Genomic DNA, 21,348 nt, shown 5'->3' with positions numbered 1-21,348 from the left:
ACGTGCACTTGTGGCCCACATAAGCATTGCACACATAGTAACTCTGCAAACCTCTGCTGTGCCGTGTAAAGTAGCATATTATCACCCCCAGTTTACAAAGGGAAACGGGACACAGATATGTTAAAGAACTTTCCCCAAATGCCATTCCTGCCAAATTCTGCAGGCAGGGACCCAGGCAGCCTGTCACTTCGCCCAGTTCCTGGTCCATACAAGTGGTCTTCTTTACGTCTAGGTCCCTGTGCACAAGAGCGCGAGTACCATTTAGTGTGTTGGAGGGTTGAAGAGTCATTAAATCTCTCACATGAATAAAATGTGCCTTTTGGTAATGCAGGAATTCGCAACAATGTTTACAGGAGCAGGGTTCAAAGCAGGCTTCCACCGTGGGTTTCAGATGCCACCTATGGGTGCCTCTGCCCGTGTTAGTTTGGTCATCCAAACCCAAAGGATTCTTCCATAAATAACCCGTGACTGTGGGCTTCTGTAATCACTACTGCATTACTGATGCATACAAAGAGCTTTCTGCTCTAAAAACCCAGTGATGCAATATTGTCAATAATAAGCAAGTTTCTGCTCTTTATATTAAATTCGGGGTCCTTCGAGTCCCAAGTTCGAAGTTCTCAAAGCACTGTCTTGCCCTTTTCATTACAAATCTAATACTGTTGTACAGCAGCGCTGTGAGTTAATCCGTGAATAGATATTTTATTGAGTGTTCACCTAATGAAACTAGACTGTGGATGTTAAGTATTAATAACTAAAAGAGAGGGTAGTGGTTTCTCAAAGAGCGAATTCAGGCTCTGAATTTCCCGGCCCATAATGATAGGAAGCCTTTGGGCTCACTCTAGCCTTTCTTGCCTCCTTCGGAAAAATCCCCTTTTCCCTTTAGACCATGGTTTTCCCAACCGATCAAGAAAGCCATGAAGATCCCACTTAGACTTCCGTGGTTGACTGATAATGTGCTCCTACAGGGGTGCTTTGCGGACCCTCTAAATCACACTGGGCACTCTTTTTATAAGGTTCCTGAGGGCACACCCTCTGTGTTATGGACAAGGAGCAAAGGGGCTTCTTTAGATAAAACTCAAAGCCAAGTAATGAGAAATCTCCAGGAAGAGTTCTAGAGCTTTTTATTTTTTGATTCCACTTGAACTCTTTTTGGCTGTTTACGTATCCCAAAATTGAATATTTGGAAGCCCAACCATATCAGGAATAATGAGAAAGACAGAGAAAGCTCATAATGTATTTGACCCCAAGTCACTCTGCTCTTAACATAGGGGCAAAAGGCAGGGGTGGATGTTAAGTATCTCCCCTTTCAATGCCATAAAATCATAAGGAAAAATGATGTTAAAACGGTTCAGAATTTTATTTTCTGTTAAGAATTTGAAGCCAGTGCCAAATAGAGCTAGAGCCACTGGGGAGAAGAGGATTTTCTATATAATCATTTATTCTAGCTATTACATTTGGCAAAATGTCGTAAAGCCTTCTAGTTTTCTTCACTTATACCAGTGTCTAGAAAAGCGCCCCAGCTCCGTACTGTAGACTCTTTGCCAAAGTATGAATTTCAGTTCACCCCATGTTCACTGTGTCGCCTCTGCAGGCATGCAATGAATTCACCACCCACGTGATGAACCTCCTTCGGGAGCAAAGCCGGACCAGACCCATCTCTCCGAAGGAGATCGAGCGGATGGTCAGCATTATTCACCGCAAGTTCAGCTCCATCCAGATGCAGCTGAAGCAAAGCACGTGCGAGGCAGTCATGATCCTGCGCTCCCGGTTTCTGGATGCGAGGTGAGTCCTTCCGGTTGTCTGGAAAGAGAATCCAGCGGGGTCTAGGTTTGTGGTTTGACTCTCTCCAAAGTTTCAGTTCTCCATTGAATGTTGTGCCATGCTCTAGCTTGTGTAAAGGTCTAAGGTCTGAGAAACACAGTCTGGGAGACAGGATAGCCCGCTGGTTTCATATAGTACTGGCGGAATACATGATTGTGGGAGATGTTTATCATTCCTGTTGGTCCTCTGGGTGAGCAGCACAGGTAACAGTGAGAGGCCCGAAAGGGGTGGTTGTTGTTGTTGCTGCTGCTGTTGCTGCTGTTGTTACACAGCACTATTTCCTTGTCTTACACGAACATATCATAACTATGTACTCATTGACTTTATTAGCACACCATAATGACAGTTCCTCCAAGAAGGCTTCTAACTGCTTGAAAGTTGGGATCTTTCCCATACTCCAGAGAGAGAGAGAGAGTACTCCATTGAATTCAAGGACTATTTCATAGTAGATTACCGTGCACAGTACTGGGGGCTGCTTAAGAAGTTCACAGTTGAACAACTCATGCTTCCCTGAGCATAGACAGTCAAGAAGGTGGCTTGATAGAGACCCACTGGCTTGGTTTGATGTTTTCTATCTGGCTTCAGTGGTGCTCATGGCCTTACTTATATATGTTTGACAAAAAAAAAAGGTCTAGAACAGTCCTTAAAAAAAAAAAACCCTCATGACCTCATGAGAATTTAAAGCAAAAGACTGAGAACCAATTCTTAATTCTTCTACTCTATGGACCAGTGAAGTGATGTGAAGTGATTAGAACCTGTGGCTTCTTTTCTCCAGCCTCTGAGAGAGTACTAATCAGAGTTTACCTTTACTTAGAAGTAGATTTTTTTTTTTGACAGTTGATCTACAAATTTGTCCCATGGTTTAGGCCTGCCTTGTAGACCACAGTTCATCTTGAATTGGTCATCTTTTGTGTCTGCACAACCCTGGAAAATATTTCCAGCGTAAAGCTTTTATTATCAAATGTTAGTATGTCATGGTCCGTACACCATTTCATGGTGTATATAGTTTTGTTCCTGTTGAGTCAGACTGAAAGATTCACAGCTCTTCCAGGATTGCTTTCCTCTCGGATGTCATGCATTATTCAGTTCCCCTGGCGTCTTCTCTTTCTCACGGTGGTAGGCTTCAGTGGTCGGTGGACCCATTTAAAACTCCCCCAGCATCTTCTCCCACCTCCCTTTCCTCAGTATGTTTTTGGGTTGCATGAGATACAAAATGAGAATGCCAGACAGCAAGATACACCTGTCGGCCAAAAGGATCCTGTCCTAAAAGGGGGACAAGACAGAAGAGATGGCTCAGCAATTAAGATCACAAACTGTCTTGGCAGAGGACCTGAGTTCAGTTCCCAGTAAGAACACAGGGAGCAGGTTGCAGCTGCCTTGAGCTTCATGGGAACCGAAGCCCTTCCCTGACCTCCAGAGGTACATGGACACTGTAGCTATATATACACACACCCCAAGCATATATAATAATCAAAAGTAAAAATAAAATCTTAAATAAAAGTGAGACAGCTTGCCCGTGTAGGTGAAGGGACATAGGCATTGGTGAAATCAGACCTTCAGCAGGATTCTGTTTCTCTTGCCCAGTGGCCTACAGCCAGCCTGGTTTCTTTCAGGCAACCATTCTACACAATGTGAGCGACTGGTGGCTTCTGTCTTGGTCCTTCCTCTAGGCCGAAGTGGCCACTGTGCTGCATGTGTTGCTTGCATCCCCATGGTAACTCCCTTAATTAAGATGCTGGAGTTGCTATTTACATTGGCAAATCCTGGATACGTGTGTGTGTGTGTGTGTGTGTGTGTGTGTGTGTGTGTGAGAGAGAGAGAGAGAGAGAGAGAGAGAGAGAGACAGAGAGACAGAGAGACAGAGAGACAGAGACAGAGACAGAGACAGAGACAGAGAAACAGGGACAGACAGAGACAGAGACAGACAGAGACAGAGAGGGAGGAGGAGGGGGAGAGAGGGAGAGGGAGAAGAAAGAAAATCAAAGAGAAATGTTGGGTCTAGATTGTTTTTTTGTCGAGGTGTTTTGTTTTGTTGCTGTTGTTTCTCAAGAAAGAAACTGGAGAAATGAACATAAGAGAACCATTGTGCTTATGGGTCTCTCTTAGCGTCAGTTCCACTGCACCCAGCTCAAGGTCAGACTCTAATAAGACACTGGACTAGGTATGTTTTGTTCACATTTGTTCCTTCCACTGGCCTCTGTCTAGATGATTCCATTTGGAACCAGAAGGGCAGTCACTCTAAGGCAGGTTCTCTTTCTTACTTGGGTAAGAAACTTTCAGATCACCACACCAGACCCTTGGACACAGGCAGCCTCTTGTCATTGGCCATCTCATGTCTTTGTGTGGCTACATATTTGCCAGCAGAGCATCAGCCTAAATGCAGCCCAACGTGAAGCAGAGCCCGGCTCACAAATAACAGCATATCCAAACGTCCTGATAACTCACCCACCAGTAACTGGATGAGCGAGCTAGGCCAACCCCAGGGAGGGATCGATTCAGCATTCACTGTGAATATTCATATCCCATCCTGTACACCCCCTCCCTCTACCCCTGAACCATGCATCTGACGGGCAGGGATTCATCAGAAAAGATTTCATGGTAGACAAACGAAATACAAAGAGGACTTGATTTAGTAATGGGATTAGTCTTTGTGATCTAATAGGTGTGTAGAAGTGACTGTTACACTCCTTCATGGAGGGAAATGCCTAGTATCAGCTTTCAATTGCTGTGTAGCAGATTACCACAAATTGAGCAGCTTAAGACCATGCAAGTTTGCGCCCTTGCAGTTGTGTTGGCTTCAGTTTGGGGATAGCTCTGCTGGCTCTTCAGCCAAGCTGTCCAGAGTCAGTGACTACATCTGAACGTCGGGTGCAATAAACCCTCTTGTTCCCCCTCTTGTCCCTGCGGGACTTACAGAACTTTGGTTTGTGGAGGCAACCCTTCTCTAGAAGCACTTCCCAATCAGACTGCTTGCTTTCTTTCTGGTGGCCTGCAAGACAAACTCTTCCGATTAAAACTTTAACCAAATCACAAGGTGAGACCCCCATTGTGGCCACTATCCCAGTCACTTGAAGGAGAAGGTATCATATATCAGGGACCTTAGATTCCTGTACTCATACTTCTAAACTGAGCTCTTGATCTGGATTTCTTTAACCCGGGTTTCAGCCTTTCTTTGGGCCTCACATTGATGTACAAATGCCAACAACATTGAACTTAAATTTTCTTTCATCTGTTTATCGTCTCATCCTGTGTACTATCCATCTTGGCTAGTTTATTCAGCATTAAAAATTGTGTCCTCTTAAAGAGAGTAAAGGGGATAAAATTTTAAGCATTTAGTAGTTTCAAAGCAAAAAGCTTATAGGATTTTCGTGGTGTGCTGCACTGGGGTTTGCAATATTAACATGGATGCTTAGAGGTGTACTCTTAGGCTGGGCTATGCTCTGAGTCACCAAAGAGCAGGACCAAAGCAAAGGAAAAGATGTCGATAAAGCTGAAGACATCTTACTAGCAATGCGGACTCTCCTCATTCGACCTTAGCTAGGCATCTTTTTTTTTTTTTTTCGGAGCTGGGGACCGAACCCAGGGCCTCGAGTTTGCTAGGCAAGCGCTCTACCGCTGAGCTAAATCCCCAACCCCCTCATTCGACCTTAGCAACATCCCTACCCAAGCACTTGCTAAGTGTTAGACACAAGATTTTTTTTTTTACATTTTATTTTTTATTTTTTTATTAACTTGAGTATTTCTTATATACATTTCGAGTGTTATTCCCTTTCCCGGTATCCGGGCAAACGTCCCCGTCCCCCCTCCGCTTCCTTATGGGTGTTCCCCTCGCAACCCTCCCCCCATTGCCACCCTCCCCCCACCAGTCTAGTTCACTGGGGGTTCAGTCTTAGCAGGACCCAGGGCTTCCCCTTCCACTGGTGCTCTTACTAGGATATTCATTGCTACCTATGAGGTCAGAGTCCAGGGTCAGTCCATGTATAGTCTTTAGGTAGTGGCTTAGTCCCTGGAAGCTCTGGTTGCTTGGCATTGTTGTACATATGGGGTCTCGAGCCCCTTCAAGCTCTTCCAGTTCTTTCTCTGATTCCTTCAACGGGGGTCCTATCATCAGTTCAGTGGTTTGCTGCTGGCATTTGCCTCTGTATTTGCTGTATTCTGGCTGTAGACACAAGATTTTTAAGTATGAGTAAACCATGGGTCCTGCCCTTAAAGGGATTTTCTTTTCAGTTGCAGACGTGTGTAAGCTGTGGCAAACACTGTGGTGGAGAAAATGAAGAGATAGAGGAAACCAGGGGCCACTAGGATCTTTGGTTGATGAGAGCATATAAGTCGTTGCTGGACAAAATGGTGTAACAATGTGTATTGAGTTGGAGAGATCAGGAGTAGGATGGACCCAGTGACCATCTTAGCTGTACCAGGGGGAATGGGGGTTTAAATTCCTACTTTTAAGGAACAGAACCCTCAAGAGAGGTGTTTAGGGAGTGATTGTGAGAAAATTTTACACAAACTCTGGAATGCCACTGGATTCAAATTCTCACTGAAGTGTCCAGTGGTCCCTGTGATCAGAGACAAGTGATTTATCCTCCCAAAGACTCAGTTTTCATATCTATGGAATGGGGATGGTTCCTTACATGAGAATGTGTGAAGCTAATTTGAAAAACAAACACAGCGTCTGACACAAAATGTTTATTCTATGATCCCAGTATAGTAATTCCTAGGCCACTCAGTACGTATATTATATTTAACACATTTAAATATTATCACCTTTACTATATAAATAAATATAACTTAAATAACTTTATAATATACTTATATATACGCATATGTTATCCATTTTATAACTTGGCGGCATGAGTAGCGAGCATGTTGCTTTAAGAAGGGTTCTATAGTGATTCTGATGAGGATGTTCCAAACTGGAGGAGTCTGGAATGAATCACTGCTGACCTCTCTGTCCCTCAGACGGGGCCAGCACAGCCAGTGGAGAAAATACTGTCTACACCTTATAGAATATTCCTGGATAATTTTTCTGGTTTGAAGATAAACCTGGCTATCTTATGGAAACGGTCAGTGGGTTCTACAGTCATCCAGTGTTTCTGGGGGTGTTCTAACCTGGGCTCTCTTCCATGATGGCTACTTGAGCATGTCTTCTGACAGCATCAGTCTAACGGTGCATGCCTAGTTTGTGGCCCTTTGACTCTAAATTCAAATGTACAGTTAGAGTGCTGATGTGCTTTAAGAAATCGTCTGTTAGCTCCACCAGCCACATTACAGCTGCATGGTAGCCTCAAGTCACTATGGCTACTCTACTGGGTAACACAAACATAGAACACTCCCTCATTCCAAAAACACCGCTCGACACCGTTAGTCAGCAGTGCTGTGAAACACGCTGGCTCATCTAAACCTTTCAAAATTAACAGTGGTATCAGGAGTGGAACAAAGGGATAGATGTGAGAGATCAGCACTGTGTGGACCTGCTCTGAAACCATGGTCAGATGAGGGTAAGTAAGCAGCAGGAGGAAATCCTGCTTCTCATGATCATGGGTATCTCATTTAGGCACTACACTTGATCTTAGCCAAAGGCTAAGAAGTGATCATGGCTCTTTTAGAAAAGGGAAAACAAAAAGTTTCCCATGAGCCCAAAGCAGGGCTGTAATAGTCCATGAACATCCACATTTTCTTACATCAAACACAAAGATCCTGGTAGAGAGAACTAGCATGGCAATTAAAAATACTTGCTGTTCTTCCATAGGATTGGGTCCAGCCCCACTTCTAGACTCAGAATTCTCTATAACTGTCTGTAACAGATCTGGCACCCTCTTCTAGCAGTGCATACATGGTGCACAAACACCTGCCTATACACTTTACAAATTGCATGCACGCACACACATGCATGGATCACACATGCTCACTCGCTCGAGCGCACACACAGGAAATCCATAGTGATCACTGCTCTGATTTGCTGGTGATCACAAACATTAACCTGTAAGTCAGGAATGCTAAAACAAGGAAAGCAGTTGTCCAGTTGTCTCAGCTCCCAGCCTTACCTTGAGGCACACATTATTTTCACTAGATTTCCTGAAGCTCTGAAGCATCCTGATCATGAGATTTCAGAGACAGATTAAGACAGCTACTGAGTGAAGGGATAAGCAAGTCCATTGGAGTAGATGGGACCACCTAGGCTAGATCACATATCATGGACACCAAGAGAGCCAGCAACAGCTGTCTGCACCATCCCCACACCACTAGCTCATTCCAGAGAGGTTTCCTTTGAGCTCAATTGGAAGACTCCCAAAAAATACTCTGTAATGCTAATTGCCAATAATGGGATGAAGGATTGGGGGTTCTCCCAGAGACAGAAGCATTTCCTGGTCCAGTTCCCCAGACCCCAAACAACTATCTGTAGGAAAACCAGCAAAAGGTTCTTTGAAGGCAAACCCAGAGGGTACACTGACCGTTAGGCCATCTTCTTCTAATTTCCATTAGGCAAGAACTTTCCACACAAGCCTCTTTTTTTCTCTGGGCTTTTAAATCCAATCTGTCCAATCTCCGATGCTGGATGACCCAGAAACACAGCATGATTTGGGAGAGTGACTGGAGCTTGCCACAGTCTGGACAGATGTGGTTGATACCTGTAGGCAGATGGTGTTCATCCGGTAAAATCACGTACTTTATTGTGTTAATTAATGCAAGAGGGACCCTGAAAATACAATATTAGCTAAATTTCCAGTCTAGCAAGGCCACCGGTGCTTTCTGTTGGCTAAATTTGGAAAGTCTCTGTCCTGATATAATCAGAGATATTCTAGAATTCTTTCCCTTGAGGAATAACTTGGACAAAAAGCAAGGTAGGTAAATGTGCTATTAAAGGGAATTTTAAAAGGAAGGCTTCACCCGCTTCAAGGAGGAAAATCAGGCCTACACAGAGCCCAGAGTCCTCTAAGAGATCATCCAACCACCCACAGGCCTTAGCAGTGAGGAAGCAATAAAATAATTCTCACTTGAGATTTGTTCAATTAGCACCCCCTTTTTTAAAAGGCAGAGAAATGCTTTTATGAGAGAAAAATGGTCTTCTTCCTTTTGGCAACCTGTGTATGAGGAAGAATTCTGTGAGCTTCAGTTTTACCACTTAGCAGCTTCTGCTTCAAAACTGCCCTTTCTCTCTCTGTTTGAGGGAGGTCAGGCAATCAGGGGTTAATTCCTGCCCTCTTCCCCAGATGACTTTTTAAAATGTTGGGTGCATTTGTATGCGGATAGAATCGAGAGAAAATGATAACTTAGTTTTAACTTGGGGCTTCCAGAATCTCTGTGTCACTGCCAGGAGGCAGCTTACATAGAAGCATGAGGCTGGGTTGGATGTCAGTCAGACCTGAACTATCTCCATAGCACAACCGATGAGTGACTTAGAACACAGTATTTAATCTGAGAATAGGGCCAGGCTGTGGGAACAGTGACAGTAGAGGTAGTGATGATGATGGGTGCAAGCCTTTAATCCCAACATTTTGGAGGCAGATACAGGTGAATCTCCAAGTTCAAAGCCAAGTTCAATCAACCAAGTTCAAAGGTCAATCTCCAAGTTCTACAGACTGAGTTCCAGGACAGCAAGGGCTACATGGAAACCCTGTCTTAGAAAACAGAACTAGTAAACAAACAAACAAAAAAGGCAAGCGGATAAGAATAGCTCTAGCAAAGTGCCAGGTGGAATGAACGACGTAAGTTCATGCTCTTGTAGGAAGGGCCTGGAATGCTACCACCGAGTTTGGCTTGTGTCTAGTGCTAAATGTTCTACTGAGTCCTTCGTGTACATGGTCCCTGTGCACCTCGGAGCTCTTCACAGTCACTTGAAGAAGCTGGTGCTTTCGTGTCATACAGTCACCCCGTTGGTATCGAGCTGGTCTAGGAGTTAAACCCAAGGTGGCCTGAATGTACAGATATTTTTGATTCTCTTCTCCAGTTCATTTGAAACACAGAATAAATGTGCTTAGTGGTTTGGACATTCAGCCCTTTTTCAAATTTCACCCTTTGCTCAAAGATGTTCCTTCTTCTAGAAGCCACCCTGCTCTCTGTCTAATGTGACCTTCTTTCTTATCCCTTTCCCTTTCTCGTTCTGAAGGCGGAAGAGACGGAATTTCAACAAGCAAGCCACAGAAATTCTGAATGAATATTTCTATTCCCATCTCAGCAACCCTTACCCCAGTGAGGAAGCCAAAGAGGAGTTAGCCAAGAAGTGCGGCATCACAGTCTCCCAGGTGAGAAACCCCTTGAAGAGCCAGCTGGTTGCCTTGCCTAATGGAGCATCCTGGGGGTACTGGAGGGTTTTTTAGGCCTTCAGGCCTTGTAAGAGCTACCAGAGAGAGCCTTGAAAGGGGAAGATAAGCTCTTAGTGCTTGTGAACTAGTTTTCCGGTGAGTCAAAAAACCCAGCCAAAGGAAACAACCAAAGGAAGAGAAAAATTAGAATATAGTATGCAAAGACGGAGAAGGCTCCCTTGGGATGGTAGCATTTATTATACAATACCCGCATCTTTCATACTGTTTCTTCTAATTCCTTGTCATTTTTCTCCCGAACCAAGAACTTTAATAAGAGTCGGTGAATAAACTACTTGAATGAAAGGCATGTGAATGCTTTCTCTTGGTACTCTGACTCTACAACGAATAACTGATTGGGAGAAGGAGTGAAGCCTGCCACTGTGGTTCCCTTGGAATGGCCCTGGGTGTCCCTTTCTCCAGCTTGCATTAACCGTAACCATGGGATCTCTTAACACGAATAGAAGAAAAACAGGAAGCAGTATTGAGCCTCTGTCTTAGAATAGAAAAAAAAAAGTATAAGAAAAATAGCATAGCTCCCTAGATTTGATAATTTCCTTACAAAAGTTACTGACTTTAGAAACATCTACTTAGGTAAGGCAGCATGCATATAGGCCTTGTAACCCAGGCCTTCAGTGGCTTCTGTGACCTAGCTGAAGGTTATTTCCAGCCCCATCAGTTAAGGAAAGCAGAAACTCAGTATTCATGCTCAAGTAAGTCAGCCTAGTGTTTTTCTAGAACTGTGACCATTTTGGTTTTTTTGTTTTTTGTTTTTCTTTTTTAAATATTTATTCATTTCATGTATGTGAGTACACCGTCACTGTCTTCAGACATGCTAAAAGAGGGCATCACTGGATCCCATTACAGATGCTTGTGAGCCACCATGTGGTTGCTGGGAATTGAACTCAGGACCTCTGGAAGAGCGGTCAGTGCTCTTAACCACTGAGCCATCTCTCCAGCCCTAGATTTAGATGCCTTGCCTGTAAAATGGGAAGAAATGATGCTCCTTGCTCCTGGTGGTGTATTTGAGGAGTGGGTTTAGGGCGTGAAGTACACTTCTACTGTCACAGATCAATAGGTTTCCATGGTAGAGTCCTCTACTTCTAAGGTAGAGTTAAACTGCTCCCTGGACTCAATCAAAAAAGTCCACAATTCCAGATTTTAAATTTATCTAGAAATGAGGGAGAACCCTTCTGGAGTCACTCAAGGGTACAGCTGGTGATAATGACAATTAGCTGTAGCAACCTCTACCTCCTTCATTGTGGGAACCCAAGGGCTGAACTTGGTTCACCAAAAGAATTATTTATATGCCATGTCTCCTTTCTCTTCTATCTACCCCAAGGCCATGCCTCCCCCCTCCCCCACACACACACACGCGCGAGCGTGCACACCCACACACACATACACACACACACACACACACACACACACACACACACCACTCCCACCACCACAGTAACAATAACAACTGGTAGGCTAAGCTGCTCCACATTGTGAAGCAAAATCTGCTGAGAAACAATAAGACGCCATTCATAGTTTCATAGGGTGGGGGCTTGTTTTTGGCCAAGGTCAATGTGGGATTCTAGAGGACTTACTCTTACTTTTGGAGAGTCTTTATTATACCATTGACCAAGCGTGGCTGGTTGGAGGATACATGTTAAAGCTGTCTATGTTTCTCAGATTTAGTAATGTATACTACTTAAGTTTCTTAATGAGGTAGACGTTCTGTAGCCACCCTTTTTAATAGCCACCTCATGGGACCTGTCCAGCCATCCTTTGTTTCTTGGTATCACTATTTCTGCATTTCCTCTCTCCCCCTGGGCTAGCCCCCCTCAGTCTTTTGAAGTCGATTTACTCTCACTTTGCCCACCCTACAACTGGTTTTCTTTCCTTAGCTTTCATCAGTTCATGCTCCAGCCAGTGGACCGGATCACCCTTTTTTCATTCACAACTTTTCTGACATGTGCTAAAAAAGCTATTGGTTTCTCCCATGACTCCCCCATAAAATAGGCTCATAGACCTAAATCTGTCTGAAATGCCTCTAATAACTATCTTCTCCCCCCCTGGTCCCCAAAGAGCCCCTCATCCATGTGAGTACTGCTCAGTGTGGTCCTCAGAAAGCAGCATCAGCTGCATCAGCAATGCCAGCAGCACATCACCTGGGACCTAAGAGAAATGTGGACTCTTGGGTCTTCAACCAGCCCTGTATCCAAATCTTTGCGAACGCGGGTCCTGGAATCTGCTTTCACGAGGCATCTGTGAATGCTTACCTCTGAAAAGCACCGTTCTACACACTCACAGCTACAAATGTAACTCCATTTGAATATCCAGATGGGGCTTTTGTCCCGGAACACTAAACTCATGTATCTTACTTCCCACTGGATTTTGCCGTGGCTCTGCCCATAGGCTCTTGAAACATAACATGTTTGAGATGTAAATCAAACAGTCCCCGGAAAACCTATTATTCTTTCTGTGTTGTCTGACTCATGCTACCTCATCCGTATGCATCCCTAGTGCCCGACACATATTAGGCCTTTAGTCTATGACAGTTGAGTGTTAATTAATGAAACGCAGAGTCTACATATTATCTGAGGTAGAGGATACTGCTATGTAGATACTACAGGAAATGCCCCAACCTCTCTAACACCCTCCCACCCATATCTCTCCTTCTTGTTTTGTTCATATACAGCTAATAGAAATAGACCTGGGTCATTTCCTTTCTTCCCGGAAGGTTTCCCTCAATTACCTTCACCATTTCCATCTTTTTTCCCCAGTTGCTTTTGAGAAACATACCTACCTTTCCTCTCCCTCCCTGTTGCACGTACAAATCAATAACCAGTGATAATTATGATTGATTCATATGCGCACTGAAACTTCGATCAAGGGAAATTTGAATTTCAAAGTGCAGTTAGACGTGGTGTCATCCTGAATTGTACTCAGAAGCACACCTCCTCCCCCACGTTAACTCTGTTTTTCTGCATTTCCAACAAATAAAGCAGTTTATTATTGAATTTTTTTTCTCTTATTTACTAATACTGCACTGGTACAGTTTGATTTTTGTAACAAAGACTTGGTATTTCTGCTATGTGTAAGCCACAGAGGCCTTTGAAGGTTAGCTAGGCTTTTGAAGTTTTAGCTTTGTTGAATGAATTCAAAACTAAGTGTAGTTTTGTTTTGTTTTTTCTTAACTTAACATTTTCTTTATCTGCCATTGTTGATAAAAGGTAGAGTGGGGATTATATGTAAGGGGTGTTATGTCTGTGGTCAGTTTGTTCTTCCTTTACCTGTTTTCATAGCTTGTTGTATAATTAAATAAAAACCACAACCCTGTAGTCCAGATTCACATCTAGAATGTAGGGTGTTATTAGACATTCCTCCCCAAGGCAAGACTTGTGGAGTAAATGCCAGTGTATGTCCTGACTCCTTTCTGGTAGGAGTCTTTGTATAAATGGAAAAGAAGTACCCATTGGAGCCAAGACAGCTGTTCTGAGCCACAGGAAGGCAATAAATTAACAAAAGAAAGTAAATTAGGTTTATTGTGTTCATTGGCTTTAACATTTAAAAGCAGGGATTTAAAGTAGTAATTAGTCATTTGTTTGTTTTTTTCCATATCTAAGATAAAACTTTGTACAAGATAATCAGTAAATTTATATTGATAAAGCCTATAGCACAATACAGTTAAGTCTCAGAGTCCATATTAAGGTCATTTAACTTCTAAAGTCTGGAATTAATGTATGCACAGAAGCACCCATATATCAATATAGATTTATGTGGATATTTTAAAGATCTGTGTATTTTGATTGCACAGTGTCAGCATTAGCATTGCTTTAAAAAGAACAAGCATTTTTTTCCTAATATATTTATTTAAATGTCATAAATTCGGAAATAAGTTTAAAATACTTATTCTAAACCGAGAGTGCTAGCATTGGTGAGCAAGTCTTACATAGGAGTATCTTATTCGAAGCGGTCTTGTGAATTTTAGAAAACCTATAGTAGGCAGTTGGTCCTCTTTAAGATTTTACTTTTGCTCCGTAGCGGGTGAGGTCATCCTCTTTGGCCCCATCTCTCCACCCCTTCACGGACCTCTGTTTCCCTGCAATGTCTTCTGATGGCTGCTGAACTGACTCTACCATCTTCTCTCCTGCTGCTCTAGGTATCAAACTGGTTTGGAAATAAGCGAATCCGGTACAAGAAGAACATAGGTAAATTTCAAGAGGAAGCCAATATTTATGCTGCCAAAACGGCTGTCACTGCCACCAATGTGTCAGCCCATGGAAGCCAAGCTAACTCGCCCTCCACTCCCAACTCAGCGGGTCAGTTTCCTCTTTGATTTGGGGGGGATTATTCTCCATTTGTATATTTGTTTTTCCCTACTTTGAGACTTTGTTTGAATGCTTATGGGTTCTGATTCGTTGATCTATACTGCAATTATGATTTGCTGTCAGTGACAATTCGGGTTTTTTTCCTTGTCATATTCAAAGGACAAAGCTTTTAAGATGGGGCTGTCTGCAAGTTTGCATTGTAATGCATATGTTTAATTTATAATGGAGGTCCACTGTGGATTTAATGAGACCTCTAAAATCACAGATAAAATTGAACACTTTTAGGCAGTTCCATGGGGTTCTCCTATGATGTTTTCATCCTCGTTTATCTTGCTGTCCCCATCATCAACATGTCCAGGTCATGTGTTGGCATGGGACCTGGGCAAGGATATTCATTCTTCTGCGAAGGTCTCATTGGCAAATTCCAATCTGCAGGGCCAGGCTACAATATTTCCTAGATGCTGATTAGAGATATTATTCTGTATTGGTTTCTTTTATTGGTTTTCCTTATGTAAATTGCCAGGAAAAATTATAAGCTGTTAAACCAAATATTTTGAATTCTAGTGTTCATATTGTAACCTCAACCGTGTGCTCTGGGTCTAAATTTTATTTTTGTGAGCGTGCATCATACCACTAAATTCAGACTTTAGGCTGCCATAGAAGTTCATTTTTAGAACTGCCCTGCGCTGTCACTTCTGAACTTCCAGGGTGCCACAGTAAGTCAGTACTATATGAAATATTACCTCTGTGACGGTATGCTGCAGAAGACATGTTGATATTTCTCCTGGAGGGGAGAAGGGGAAAACAAACGTTTCCTTATTAAATATGTTTTGTGTAAGAAGTCATCCTTCCCTATAACGGACAAGATGCATTTATTTGGGATGTGGAGTGCACTTCTAAGTCTGCCGATACCAATAATATACTAGCAAATCCAAACATATTGACTCATAACATGGTTGCGAATCTGATTTCTAGGAGTATGTGTGGTGACATCAACCTCATGGTCTGGTTGTCTACTAAGGAGCTTCTTCATGCCATATGCTGCCTTTGTAACTGGATATCTGTGGGGCACCACACACTTTTCTTCCGTGAGCTTCTCCACACATTAATTGGTTATCTTCGGGGTCTCCAAGTCCCTGGGCTATGCCACCATGACCTTCTTTTGTTTAATTAGAATCAGGCATGAGGAGAGCCCTTGGCTTTTCAAACATTGGCATCACAAGACTCTTTAATTTGATCCAATTTATTTTCCTCAGCTGTTAAGGTCAGGCTGCCCTGAAGAACGCTTTTGAAAATTCTGTTGGTTTTGTTGTTGTTGTTGTTGTTGGCCGTTGTTGCTCTTCCTCGATGTGGTATGATTGATAAAAGATCCAAGTGAAACAGGTCCAATAACCACAGTTTCCTCCTTCCCTATCTGCTTGATGGTTGAAGATTTCAAACCCAGCTTCACAAGGTGATCTGCGGTGCTCGGCAGACATTCTCGCTTATCTCTTTGGAAGAAGTATAATTCTGTCAATATTAGCAAAAATGCACTCAACAGTCCTGCAGAGGTTATCATAATGCAAAACAGATATCAAAATGACTTTTTTTCCCTGTCCCTGCTATATCTGCATCACAGATGGCTTCCCATGATTTATGACTAGTCCTTAGAAAGGCCCTGTGGGCTCCCTTCATTACTAAATCCATAACTATTTTTCTTTCCTAAAGCACTTAAAAAGAGAAAAGTAAGCATTTTAACCCCCACTCTGTGTTTAAGAATTATGTTGGCTCTTACGGAATGTCAGTCTGATTACAGTTTTCTAAGGAATTTTCTGGTGGCTTAAACTTCATATGACTATTCTGAGCACAAAGTACATTATTATGGAAAACTCAAGCTAAGCCTTCCAGTTGTGCCTAAGTTATTGGAAATAATTTGCCAAGGAACCCTTTGTAATGGTCCCTTTCTAATACAAAGAGCAAAGAAAACACCATTGTAGATGTGCAACAGCACGGAATTTTAAAGATAAATGTCTTAACTGGAAAAGTTATAAATGGGCTTCTCTGGGTTTTCTTCGGCTTTTAACAGCCTAAATCACGGCACAGATTGGAGGATAAGCGCTCGAACTTTTACATAGAGTGTTTATTCCATTGTGCGCCATCTCGAAAGGAATTTCAAAGGAGAAATGGTAATGGAGATTGTCAATAAAAGGTTAATCTATGAAAAGGTATTTGGGCAGATTTTGAAGTCCAGGATTCTGGCACCCAGGACAGTTTTATCTTCTTGGTACGGAAATAGAAATTCTCCTGGGATCTTTGCTTACTCGACACGTTCATTTCTACCGCAGGAAAGGCAATACAGCAATAAACCCTCTTCCCTCCCCTGGATTGTGTGCAGGGAATAGCACTCGGGTGGTTAGCAACCCACACCTAAGCAGCCCTGTTTGTTCAGTAGACTTTGCCCCCTTTTCCATAGCCTCACCTAGGACTAGGTGCTAGGGATGTCCAAGTATCGTGAGACTTTCAGTGTGATTTATTGTGTCTTCCAGCAGAGGTGGACAAACCCGATGCAATAATGAGGAAGGATGAAAGCAATGAAGTTGAGGGCGTGGGAAATGAGAGAACCTGCATGACAAAATTGTATAAACCTTTGGCTAGAGCTCACTGGGGAGACCCCAAATAATGAGCTCTCAATTTCTCAAGTTTAAAAGAAAAAGGTTATAGAAGCATGAATTGAGGACTCAAACGAGGCAGGTGCTTACTTGGAAGCAAGAGTGAAACATGATTAGGTTCACATCTACTAAAATCTGTCCTCCTCTGTACCCTCCTCCCTGCCTCGAGATGACATGGAAGTCTGGCTGAATTAGCCAGTTACCTCACCTATGGGGAACTTGGGTTTTTTAGACTCCAGAAATTAAAGCAATATTTGCCAGGTAGTTCCCTCACAAAACCTGTATACCCAGTGAGAATCCGTGAGCTCATACTTTCAAACACTTTGAGTTTCTTAAGGCAAGCACATACCATATCTGTGTGGTGAGTTATTAGTTCTCAATGAGAGGTGAGTATTCACCTCAGCAGACATTCAGGAGTATCTGGAGATGGTTTTCATTGTTGTCAGTGTCCGTGGTGTGGCTGGAGATGGAGATCCACTTAAGCATCCCACCAGGCATGAGATGCTCCTTACAGCCAAGAATTATCCAGCCAAAAGCATCAATAGTGCCAAGACTGGGAAGCCATGCTTCCATTTAGATATTATTACGTTTTATTGTTAAGTTAGTTGAATTTTATTGCATATTTGGGTCTTGTTTGTTTGTTCTGTTTCGTTTTTCGCGAGAAGTTTAGACTCCTAAAGATCATTTGAAATAAAAGGACTGACTATCTTCAGGAACTCGCCTTATGAAAATGGATGTTAACACATTTCCAAGTCACAGTCTTTGCCCAAGGAAATGCATTAGATTCCCGGGTGACCCATTACTTCTTCTCAGTCTAATTGAGTGCAGATGTCACTTTGTACACACCCCAAGTGCCACACTGGGTGGCACTGGCCTTCATTCCTTAGCCAAATCCAGATCCTTTCAACTGCCAAGCACATCTTGAAGTATGCCTCCAAGTGACTGCTGATTACCCTACAGCACCCTGCAGATAAAGTGACTGGGTGGTCTCGGCAAACCTACTAGTACGCAGCTGTTCTTTGGGGATTCCACAGCACTTTCAAGAAAGTGCATTCACTTTCTGTCTGGGAACCATGCAGTGCTCAGGAGGCTCTCCATTCAGTGATCCATTCTTTCCACCCTTCAATGCTGGGCAAAGAACGGCCCCCCAACACACACACACATACCTTGATGCCTGTGTGGACTTTATTGTGGTACTAGGAGCACCTGTTCACTTCCGTCTACTCCATCACTGCCTCTAGATTCTCAGAAGCCACGACATGGCTGCACAGAGACCATGAAATGCTGAAACAGCACAGCCAAGAGCACAAGGGACTATTTCTGCAATTACTGCTCTGATACAAATGCATTTATACACACAGTGCATTTGTATGCGCATATTTATCCCTACGCATATTACATAGCCAGACATATTTACAATTTATCTATGCACATATATTTTTTTAAATCATCCGTGTCAATTGCAGTATATATCTTGTAGATGGCACACTCCATGTCTGCATGCTTCTGTGGGTGCCATGCTTCTTGGCATGAGGGTAGCCCTTTTGGGGATTTCTCTCATGGCATGGTTTAAATAGTAATGACCAATTGACCCTCAGCCAGGCACACAGCATCTGTGACTAGTACCTGGTGTCTAAGAATGGGTGAGAAATAAAATACCTAGGTTTCAGACTCAGCACTTCGGGGCCAAGGAACATAGGAAGTCTGATGACGTGAATACAGCCATTGTGTAGGTTCTGGTTCTGATGTGCGCTGAACAAGACGTGATATTGCATTGGCTTTATTGTTTAGGCTTTGTGTCTGTGACTACAAACGCGATCTGAAGGGGCTACAACTCACGTGTCAAAGTCTGGGTTGGCTACACAAGCATGAGAGTTGGAGCTGCAATAAACGTTGCTTCTTCCATAGTTGGGAGGGTTGGTTTCAAAAATAGAGTGCCGTGGTAATGGAGGGAAGTTACAGGCCAAAGTCTCCATCCCACTGCCTGCATATAAACTGACCATGACGAGATCCTAGTCCTGTTTTTGCTAAGATTGAGTGTGTCTAATTCCTTCAAGAGAAATTATATAGAAAAGTACAGGCCAGACAAGATGTAGTCCGTTGGTTGATATTTCAGTCCCCTCTCCACCCATAAAGACAGCACTTTCCTTGCCTGGAAAAGCAGGAATGGGCAGCGAGCTGGAGGCAACAGCAGTTTATGCAGAAATATAGTTACAGAGTTTCTTGTGTGAGGATGCAAACTCCCCGGAACACAGGAAGATACAGATAGTTCTTAACTTGGGGTTGTTGCCAAGATTACAAACACCTGGTTCCTCTAAATGACTCTTGCAGTTGACATGTGATGACACAGTAGACAGTTGTATATCAAGTGCCATGGCAGGGTAGAGAACACACTGCCTATTAAGTGGCTGCTCTGTGGGGGAAAAGAAAAGGTCTTCTCTTCTTGACTGCGGGTAGACAGCTCTCTTGGGGAGCTCAGATCCCTGTCTTGAGAGAAGAGACAGAAAGCATCAGACAGGAGGTCTGACTCATCGCTGGGTGACTCCCCATTGGTGGTGGCTGTCAGAAGAATCTCAGGGCAAGAAAGAGCACAGGGTTAGAAGTCACAGAGTGCAACTGACCTGGGTCCCTGAGGTCTCTCCTTTATCAGGCTAACGTCATGTTTTTAACCAAACCTTGCACGCTGAGCTTTCCTTCCTATGCGCTGAGCTGCACGATGATTTTAGAGCTCTGGTTAGCTTCGGAAGCCCTGGGATTCAGGGTAAGCTTGAGCTAGGTTCATCCCATGGGAGCCTGTGGATGGATCTAAGGCCAGCCAGATGGAACTTCTATCTCTGGTGAAAGCTCATGCTACCTCTCCTTCTGGAGGCCGATTTTTAAAAAAATTCCTAGACGCATTTCATGCATGCTTGAAAATGTTAGCCCAGTGTTCTGCTTTATCTTTCTGTGCTCCAGCAACTGGTAGAAAGGCTAGGCCATTCTCACATAATCTCGCAGTCTTGGCGATTTCCTGGGCTCTTGCCACAGAGCAACGAAGTTTACCGTATTTCTAGGAATGGAGAGTATCTATCCACCCCAGGAGACACTGCCTCAATGCACTCTCCTCCTGTGTGCTGCTTCCACTCACAAGATGGATTCAGCAAAGCATATTTGGAATCTAGAAAAAGTACCCAGATGCTCTAATGTGGTGGCAGAAATATCATTGGCCAGCCAATATTGTTGACCACACTCTCCATCCTTTCGGCCTCATGGCCAACCCTAGACAATTAGAGTCATGAAAGTAGATGGCACTAGACTACAGCTTCCCCTTTTCAACTTAAAATCACTAGCCGAAAGCAGTCTTCACGACAACTCGGAATGAGGGGTCTCTTTATGTAAGAGCAACAGCGTGCACCCTCTCGCTTGCTCTGTTCTTCATGCTACTAACCAGGCTCTGCAGACACTGTTTTCGTCTTACATTTGATTTGGGGGATTGCTTTGCATGCCATTCTCCTCTTGGCTGTTGGTTGCGGGGTTGATCCTTTTCCTTTCTGTGATTCAGGTGCCTCACTCTTTCCTTTCCAGGTTCTTCCAGTTCTTTTAACATGTCAAACTCTGGAGATTTGTTCATGAGCGTGCAGTCACTCAATGGGGATTCTTACCAAGGGGCCCAGGTTGGAGCCAACGTGCAATCACAGGTAGGGACCCAGCCAATATGCCGCCAGGTGAATTCAGTAGAGTGGAAGAACCTTCAGTTGTCTCAGCCTCCTGCTCCTGTCTGGACCCAGAGAAGGATAAAGAAAGGAAGGGAAAGGCAGACAGGCGGTAGTCAAACCAAGTCAGAATAAAACGAAACAGAACAAAGACAACCATTATCATTGGGTATGGTGCCCATGCTTTGGCTCTGGCTTGTCAATCACAGTAGGAAGGTAGGAAAGGAACGAATAAAGAGTGAGGTGAAAGAGGCCTGCGAGGCGGGTGGAACTGGTGTCTCTGTTATTCATCAAAGGAAAAGGAGTTTCAGCCTGTTATCTCTTCCAAGTCTCCCTCTCGTCTGTTGATTTCCCATCTTCAGGATTCGCTCACATAAAGAAGTCATCCAAGGTCAGGCAGATGCGTTAGTATCTCCTGCTTTCACCTTAAGCTTTAAAATCACCAAAGTCAGCTTGACTAAACTCGTATACTTAGTCACCCTTGAGGTCAGTGGGTTCGAGTTTCTGATGATAAGACCATATATGGAACCAAAAATCAAGTCATGTGCCAAACCTCCGTGCTTCT

General features: G+C 43.5%; 1 protein-coding gene across 7 annotated transcripts in view; it reads left to right on the top strand.

The window, feature by feature from the left end:
- Pbx1 (PBX homeobox 1) overlaps positions 1–21,348 on the top strand; it is a 309,646-nt gene that overhangs the window by 222,778 nt on the left and 65,520 nt on the right. For 4 of the 7 annotated variants that reach the window (XM_087580979.1, XM_087580978.1, NM_001100681.2 and 1 more), the window contains 3 exon segments: positions 1,592–1,782; positions 9,929–10,064; positions 14,275–14,434. In XM_087580979.1, coding sequence (XP_087437105.1) covers positions 1,592–1,782; positions 9,929–10,064; positions 14,275–14,434 — 487 coding nt within the window. 7 annotated transcript variants of the gene reach the window in all.

The sequence above is a fragment of the Rattus norvegicus genome, chromosome 13 (assembly GCF_021556685.1).
Source record: "Rattus norvegicus strain SHRSP/BbbUtx chromosome 13, alternate assembly SHRSP_T2T, whole genome shotgun sequence".
NCBI classification, from domain to species: domain Eukaryota; kingdom Metazoa; phylum Chordata; class Mammalia; order Rodentia; family Muridae; genus Rattus; species Rattus norvegicus.
Note: the sequence above shows the minus strand (reverse complement) of the source record. Positions and strands in the feature narration are given on the sequence as shown.